At 37.0% G+C, this 8637-nt stretch overlaps 1 protein-coding gene across 1 annotated transcript in view; it reads right to left on the bottom strand.

The window, feature by feature from the left end:
• Nucleotides 1–8637, bottom strand: part of TBC1D4 (TBC1 domain family member 4) — a 411701-nt gene that overhangs the window by 112161 nt on the left and 290903 nt on the right. The window contains 2 exon segments of the mRNA XM_053707925.1: nt 243–296; nt 299–361. Of these exon segments, the coding sequence (XP_053563900.1) occupies nt 243–296; nt 299–361 (117 nt within the window).

Raw genomic sequence — 8637 nt, 5'->3', positions numbered from 1 at the left:
GAAAGTTTCCTTTTTGAATGCACTGTCCTTTAAAATTAAGTGAATGTGGAAAGTTCTGTCTATGGTTATAATGCCATAAATATATATTAAAAACAAAAAAATTTAATCCCATAAGTACACTCAATAATTGAAATTAAAAAATATATTGTAAGTGGCCAAAAAAATGTGTTCTTTCATGATGTAATACAGGCAACAAAACGTTGTTTTTATTATAACCCAGATACATAAAATGTTAGTTGTACCCTTGAAAATATATTTTCTAAGGAGCTGGTGAGAAGATTTCTTGGCTTTGTTCTTCAAAAATATCAAGTTTGAATCTGCCGCTGGGTGCGCAGTTTTCTGTGGTGCCAGTCGCCGCAGCCTGAAAATAGCAATCAAAAATAAGAATGAAGCAGTAATTTATCGTTCATCAAAAAAAACAATCAGCATATGAACATGTTACAACACCGCAAAAAAACATTTTTGGAATTCATTTTTTAATTGTTTCAGAATCTGTTGCACAAATGAATTTCTTTAAATGGGCCTCTTGCTAATATTTTATTCAACAATATTTGTATAGCAAGTCAAGTAAGATCATCTCTGTTTCAGAAAGATTCCTATGTTTTTAAGCTTTTTATTTTATTTCTAATTTGTATTTTAAATAACCCATTTACAGATGCTGATAAGATTACAAACTTTCATCATGGTTACACAACCCTTTCCTGAGGTAAAAAGGACAAGATACAGTTTCAGGCTCTATATAGAAGGGTTTCCTAACTTAAAGGGACATAAAACAGGTTGAGATCTGTGCATATCCTAAAAGGGCTAATTAATTAAAAATAGTTTGTATACATTTTTCAAAAATAAGCAAAATTAATTACATAGCTAAACTGCCTGGAGCAGCAACTCCACCCCCCCCCCCCCTTATCAGTGTTTAGACACAGGCATTGTATTTCAACTGAGTCCACAGCTTCTAGGCACTGCTCCAGCAGATAATCCCTATGCACTTTTGCATTCTACCAAAACAAATAGATATAGATACAGCCATAGAAGGAAGTTAGAGCTTTACAATTCAGAAACTAATAAGAAAGTGTTAATGGTGAGGCACCTGCAGTATAAATTTGTAGGACAAGATACAGTTTCAGGCTCTATATAGAAGGGTTTTCCTAACTTAAAGGGACATAAAACAGGTTGAGATCTGTGCATATCCTAAAAGGGCTAATTAATTAAAAATAGTTTGTATACATTTTTCAAAAATAAGCAAAATTAATTACATAGCTAAACTGCCTGGAGCAGCCAACTCCACCCCCCCCCCCTTATCAGTGTTTAGACACAGGCATTGTATTTCAACTGTGTTCACAGCTTCTAGGCCTGCTCCAGCAGATAATCCCTATGCACTTTTGCATTCTACCAAAACAATAGATATAGATACAGCATAGAAGGAAGTTAGAGCTTTACAATTCAGAACTAATAAGAAAGTGTTAATGGGTGAGGCACTGCAGTATAAATTTGTAGGTAAAGTAATTAAACTACATAATTACTATATTTTGTCTCTATCCCAACTTGTTTTTATGTCACTTTAAGTTATCAGAACCCATGAACAGTCCAGATCTTCAGAATGTGTGAAACACAATACAAACTATATAATCAACTGCTCTGCAATTTTTTGTTATCTAACCTGTTCTCCATGACTGGAGTTGGTAAATCCTGCCTAAGTCTAGAGCACAAAATATTATGTAACCATATTATATTTTTGCATTCATATCCAATTGGAGACTGGCAAAAAGATGGGAATTTAATGGGATATTCAAGTCATTAGTGTGAAATGTACATTAAAAACGGCTGTTTTGGCTATTGTTTTTCATCACTTACATTTATAGGCACAATAATGCTAGGTATGTGGGGACAGGGGCATGTGGTCTAGACTTGCCAACTCTCCCTTATTTCTGGGGATCTCCCTTATTTACTCAAACATTTTTACAGCCAATCAGGTTGCCTTATTTATTTGCTCTTAGAACATTGTTTTCCTTTAATTTTTACAAAATGTAAAATCTTAATTTCAGATATTTAATATTGTACTCTTATTTAGTTAATCATTTTGATGGTTCTTGACAATTTTTAATGTCTATACTTTCTGCCTTAAAGGGATATGAAACACAATTTTTTTTCCTTTCATGAATCAGAGAACATACAATTTAAACAACTTTCTAATTTACTTCTAGTATCTAATTTGCTTTATTCTCTTGGTGTCCTTTATTGAAAAGCATACATAAGAAGGCTAAAAAGGCAGCTATGCACAGCTGTGAGCTAGCTGCTGATTGGTGGCTGAACATATTTACCCACATGTGATTGACCCACCCGATGTGCTTAGTTAGTTCTCAGTAATGCATTTTAACTCCTTCAACAAAGGATACCAAGAGAATGAAGCACATTTGATAATAGAAGTAGACAGGAAAGTTGTTAAAAATCCCATGCTCTATCTGAATCACGAATGAAAATGATTGTGTTTTCATGTCCCTTTAAATGAGAAATATAACTCAATGGATTTGCAGGAGGTTATTGAATGTATTAAACCACACTGTCGCCTAGATTTAGAGTTCTGCGTTAGCCGTCCAAACCCAGCGTTAGGGGGGTCCTAACGCTGGTTTTGTCCGCCCGCTGGTATTTAGGAGTCAGTAAGGAAAAGGTTTAACGCTCACTTTCCAGCCGCGGAACTTTTCCATACCGCAGATCCCCTTACGTCAATTGGCGTATCCTATCTTTTCAATGGGATCTTTCTAACGCTGGTATTTAGAGTCTTGGCTGAAGTGAGCGTTAGAACTCTAACGACAAAACTCCAGCCGCAGAAAAAAGTCAGGAGTTAGGAGCTTTATGGGCTAACGCCGGTTCATAAAGCTCTTAACTACTGTGCTCTAAAGTACACTAACACCCATAAACCTACCTATAGTACCCCTAAACCGAGGTCCCCCCACATCGCCGCCACTATAATTAAAATTTTTAACCCCTAATCTGCCGACCGTACACCGCCGCAACCTACATTATCCCTATGTACCCCTAATCTGCTGCCCCTAACATCGCCAACACCTACATAATATTTATTAACCCCTAATCTGCCCCCCCCCAACGTCGCCGCTACCTACCTACACTTATTAACCCCTAATCTGCGGACCGGACCTCGCCGCCACTATAATAAATGTATTAACCCCTAAACCGCTTCACTCCCGCCTCAAAAACCCTATAATAAATAGTATTAACCCCTAATCTGCCGACCAGACCTCACCGCTACTATAATAAATGTATTAACCCCTAAAGCTAAGTCTAACCCTAACACCCCTCTAAGTTTAAATATAATTTAAATCTAACAAAATAAAATAAATCTTATTAAATAAATTATTCCTATTTAAAGCTAAATACTTACCTGTAAAATAAACCCTAATATAGCTACAATATAAATAATAATTACAATGTAGCTATTTTAGGATTAATATTTATTTTACAGGCAACTTTGTATTTATTTTAACCAGGTACAATAGCTATTAAATAGTTAATAAATATTTAATAGCTACCTACTTAAAATAATTACCAAATTACCAGTAAAATAAATCCTAACCTAAGTTACAATTAAACCTAACACTACACTATCAATAATTTAATTAAATAAACTACCTACAATTATCTACAATTAAACTCAACTAAACTAAATTAAAAAAAAAAAACAAACACTAAATTACAAAAAATAAAAAAAAGATTACAAAAAAAATGCCTTACCCTATTCTAAAATAAAAAGTTTACAGCTCTTTTACCTTACCAACCCTTAAAAGGGCTTTTTGCGGGCATGCCCCAAAGAATTCAGCTCTTTTGCCTGTAAAAAAACATACAATACCCCCCCCCAACATTACAACCCACCACCCACATACCCCTAATCTAACCCAAACCCCCCCTTAAAAAACCTACACTAAGCCCCTGAAGATCTCCCTACCTTATCTTCACCCCGCCGGGTATCACCGATCCGTCCAGAAGAGGCTCCGAAAGTCTTCCTCCTATCCGGCAAGAAGAGGTCCAGAAGAGGCTCCGAAGTTTTCCTCCCTATCCGGCAAGAAGAGGTCCAGAATAGGCTCCGAAGTCTTCCTCCTATCCGGCAAGAAGAGGACATCTGGACCGGCAAACATCTTCATCCAAGCGGCATCTTCTATCTTCATCCATCCGACGAGGAGCGGCTCCATCTTCAAGACCTCCGGTGCGGAACATCCTCTTCTCCCGACGACTAGATGACGAATGAAGGTTCCTTTAAGGGACGTCATCCAAGATGGCGTCCCTCGATTTCCGATCAGCCAATAGAATGCGAGCTCAATCTGATTGGCTGATTGGATCAGCCCATCGGATTGAACTTGAATCTGATTGGCTGATTCAATCAGCCAATCAGATTTTTCCTACCTTAATTCCGATTGGCTGATAGGAATCCTATCAGCCAATCGGAATTTGAGGGACGCCATCTTGGATGACGTCCCTTAAAGGAACCTTCATTCGTCGTCTAGTCCATCGGGAGAAGAGGGATGTTCCGCGCCGGAGGTCTTGAAGATGGAGCCGCTCCTCGTCAGATGGATGAAGATAGAAGATGCCACTTGGATAAAGATGTTTGCGGTCCGGATGTCCTCTTCCTTGCTGGATAGGATGAAGACTTCGGAGCCTCTTCTGGACCTCTTCTTGCCAGATAGGATTAAAACTTCGGAGCCTCTTCTGGACGGATCGGTGATACCGGCGTGGTGAAGATAAGGTAGGGAGATCTTCAGGGGCTTAGTGTTAGGTTTTTTAAGGGGGGTTTGGGTTAGATTAGGGGTATGTGGGTGGTGGGTTGTAATGTTGGGGGGGTATTGTATGTTTTTTAAAGGCAAAAGAGCTGAATTCTTTGGGGCATGCCCGCAAAAGGCCCTTTTAAGGGCTGGTAAGGTAAAAAGAGCTGTAAACTTTTTATTTTAGAATAGGGTAGGGCATTTTTTTATTTTGGGGGCTTTGTTATTTTTTTTTAGGGGGTTTTAGAGTAGGTGTAATTAGTTTTAAAATTCTTGTAATCTTTTTTATTTTTTGTAATTTAGTGTTTGTTTTTTTGTAATTTAGTTTAGTTGATTTAATTGTAGATAATTGTAGGTAGTTTAATTAATTTATTGATAGTGTAGTGTTAGGTTTATTGTAATTTAGGTTAGGATTTATTTTACTGGTAATTTGGTAATTATTTTAACTAGGTAGCTATTAAATAGTTATTTAACTATTTAATAGCTATTGTACCTGGCTAAAATAAATACAAAGTTGCCTGTAAAATAAATATTAATCCTAAAATACGCTAAACATGTAATTATTATTTATATGTAGCTATATTAGGGTTTAATTTTACAGGAAAGTATTTAGCTTTAAATAGGATAATTTAATTTAATAAGATTTATTTTATTTCGTTAGATTTAAATTATATTTAACTTAGGGGTCGTTAGGGTTAGGGTTAGACTTAGCTTTAGGGGTTAATACATTTATTATAAGTAGCGTTGAGGTTCCGGTCAGCAGATTAGGGGTTAATACTTGAAGTTAGGTGTCAGCGATGTTGGGGAGGGCAGATTAGGGGTTAATACTTGAAGTTAGGTGTCAGCGATGTTAGGGAGGGCAGATAGGGGTTTAATACTATTTTATTATAGGGTTTTTGAGGCGGGAGTGAGGCGGTTTAGGGGTTAATACATTTATTATAGTGGCGGCAAGGTCCGGTCGGCAGATTAGGGGTTAATAAGTGTAAGTAGGTAGCGGCAACGTTGGGGGGGGGCAGATTAGGGTGTTAATAAATATATATAGGTGCTCGGCGATGTTAGGGGCCAGCAGATTAGGGTTACATAGCTTATAATGTAGGTTGTGGCGGTGTCCGGAGCGGCAGATTAGGGGTTAAAAGTGTAACGAAGGGGTCAGCGATAGCGGGGGGCGGCAGATTAGAGGTTAATAAGTGTAGGTTAGGGTCTGTTTAGACTCGGGGTTCATGTTAGGGTGTTAGGTGCAGATTAGGAAGTGTTTCCCCATAGGAAACAATGGGTCTGCGTTAGGAGCTGAACGCTGCTTTTTTGCAGGAGTTAGGTTTTTTTTCAGCTCAAACTGCCCCTTGTTTCCTATGGGGGGAAATCATGCATGAGCACATTTTTGAAGCTGGCCGCGTCGTAAGCAACGCTGGTATTGAGGGTTGAAGTGGCCTGTACGCTCCCTTTTTGGAGCCCTAACGCGAGCCTTCAGAGAACTCTCAATACCAGTTGTTTAAAAGGTGCGGGGGGGAAAAAAACACGCGTAGCTAACGCACCCCTTCTAACGCAAAACTCTAAATCTAGGTTGTGTGTGAATTAAGATGATTTGTATGAAGAATTTTGTTTGTACTAAACTGTATCAAATTGTACAATTAAGTGTTTTTCAGTAACAAACTGTATAATTTGTCTACTTCCTACGTGAAATTTATCGATACCTTAGTCCCTCCCTTATTCTCATAAAAGTTGGCCAACACTAATGTGCTTGCCATCCTCAATGTTAAACTATAATATATATATATATATTTATATATTATATATATATATATATATATATATATATATATATATATATATATTTTTTATATACAGGGCTCAAAATTTCAAGTCTAAGCCAATAGTCCAGGCCAAAATGTTACTCACCTCTTCTGATCTCAACACACCACTTATTCCCCCCCCCCACTCCCTCTTTGCATATGTTAGCCATTATGAAACAATTAATTTGCTGTAATTTGTAATATTGTTTTACAATTAAAGAATCCTATATACAGTAATACATTAACAAAAATAAGTACATTGCAGTTAGCAACATCAACTAGGTTCTGGGGAAGACAACCTGAATTAGAAAAAGGAAGTTGTTAAACCTTAGGAGAATGCAGAGTACTGACAGTCATGGAAGGTCACATCCGACCTAGAGATGTATTGTTTTGTTTAATATAATTCTATCCCTTCTCTATTAACTCTCCACCCCCTCCTCTCCTCAGTCTCTCTTTTTTAAACACTCCATTGTCCTCCTCAGTCCATATCTTCACTTTACCCTCTTTCTTTCCTTCTCAAGTGTCTTCCACTCTCTTTTTTTCTCCACTCTCTCTTAACTCTATCTCCTTTTCCACTTTCCCTCTCCAATCTCTCTCTCTGCCCCCATTTACCCCCTCAGAAGTAACACTCTAAGCACTAATAGGGTCCCTACAGCCCTAGAGTAATAACATATCCTTGCCCTTCGATGGATATATAATATCCCCTTTAGATAATATTTTTAGCACATAGCCCAAAATGTGTGTTTGTCAGTGCTGCAATATGGAGTGTACATTTTGCAAATGCAATGTGATAACTTTGTTACTTACAAGATGCCACCAGACTTCAGACAGTGAGTAAATGTTGATTCAACATTCACTCACTAACTTTTACTTGCCACTGTTAAATTTCCACTCGGCAACGGCTAGTGGGCGAGTGGAAATGTTGACTTTGCAGTATACTTTTATTATTTATTTTTGTAACCTTTTCATGTAATCTAGCTTTAAAGATTGGAGCACAGATTGGCTCCCCCCAAAATTAGGAAAAGTTGTGGGTGTAAGGGGGTAAGCCCTACAGAAAACAACTGCAGCAAATTGAGATGTTAATTAGTAAAAAATGTTTAAACCTGGCTATGTTATTTTATAGCAAAAACAACAGATACAACTTGTAATTACAAGTGTGTTCGGTGTTCATTTAATGTGTTTTTTTTTTATTGCTTTAGACACCTCCCTTTAACTGACTGAAGAGGTGGCCACTTAAAGGAACATGAACCCCAAATTTTTTTCTTCAAGGTTCAAATAGATCGAACAAATTTCAACATCTTTCTATTTATTTCTATAATCATATTTGCTTCATTCACTTGTTATCTTTTTTTTTTTTTTTTTTTTGAAGGAACAGCATGCACGATAACAGTTTAATTTCTGCTTTACTGTCACTTTAACACTACAAATGTGAGCAATAATCCATAAAGCAATGACAGACAACAAACCTCCTTAAACACACCAAATTGACAGCCAGAATACTTAATAAGTCTTACAGTCTCTTTATTTCTCGGGTAGACCCACAGCAAAAGTGTTCACAATACCATAAGTGTGGGTATGGGGGTGGGGGGTTTTGGAGAGAGAAGAGGAACAGAGATTTAAAAGCAGGTAAATTTTGTCTGCCTATAATAAAGATATGTATTTCAGTGGTGAATATAAATTGTTTTCTTCCAGAAAAAAAAGGTTCAGGTTTACCTTTGAGTTTTGCCAGTGGTATTACCTTGTTTGGTCATATGCAGGAAATATAATGAATATTACATAAATGGTATTATTGGGGGGGTTCTGCTATTCCTATTGCTGAATTAATAATACATCAGATGATAGTGAAATATTCTTTACTGCTTTATCCCATGAAAAATAAAGGAGGACCGCAAGTCTGTAATACACACATGATAAACAGCATCCACGTCATATACTTGTGAATTTAATGTACTTTTAAACTAGGAACAATGCACAGTTCTTGCTTCTGAAAACAGTAAATTAGTTTAATGTTGGTCTTGAATAATGCATTTTATTGTGTTTGTGTCAACCAGCTAGCAACACAGAACAATTCAAAAACC

The sequence above is a fragment of the Bombina bombina genome, chromosome 3, assembly GCF_027579735.1.
Source record: "Bombina bombina isolate aBomBom1 chromosome 3, aBomBom1.pri, whole genome shotgun sequence".
NCBI lineage: Eukaryota > Metazoa > Chordata > Amphibia > Anura > Bombinatoridae > Bombina > Bombina bombina.
Note: the sequence above shows the minus strand (reverse complement) of the source record. Positions and strands in the feature narration are given on the sequence as shown.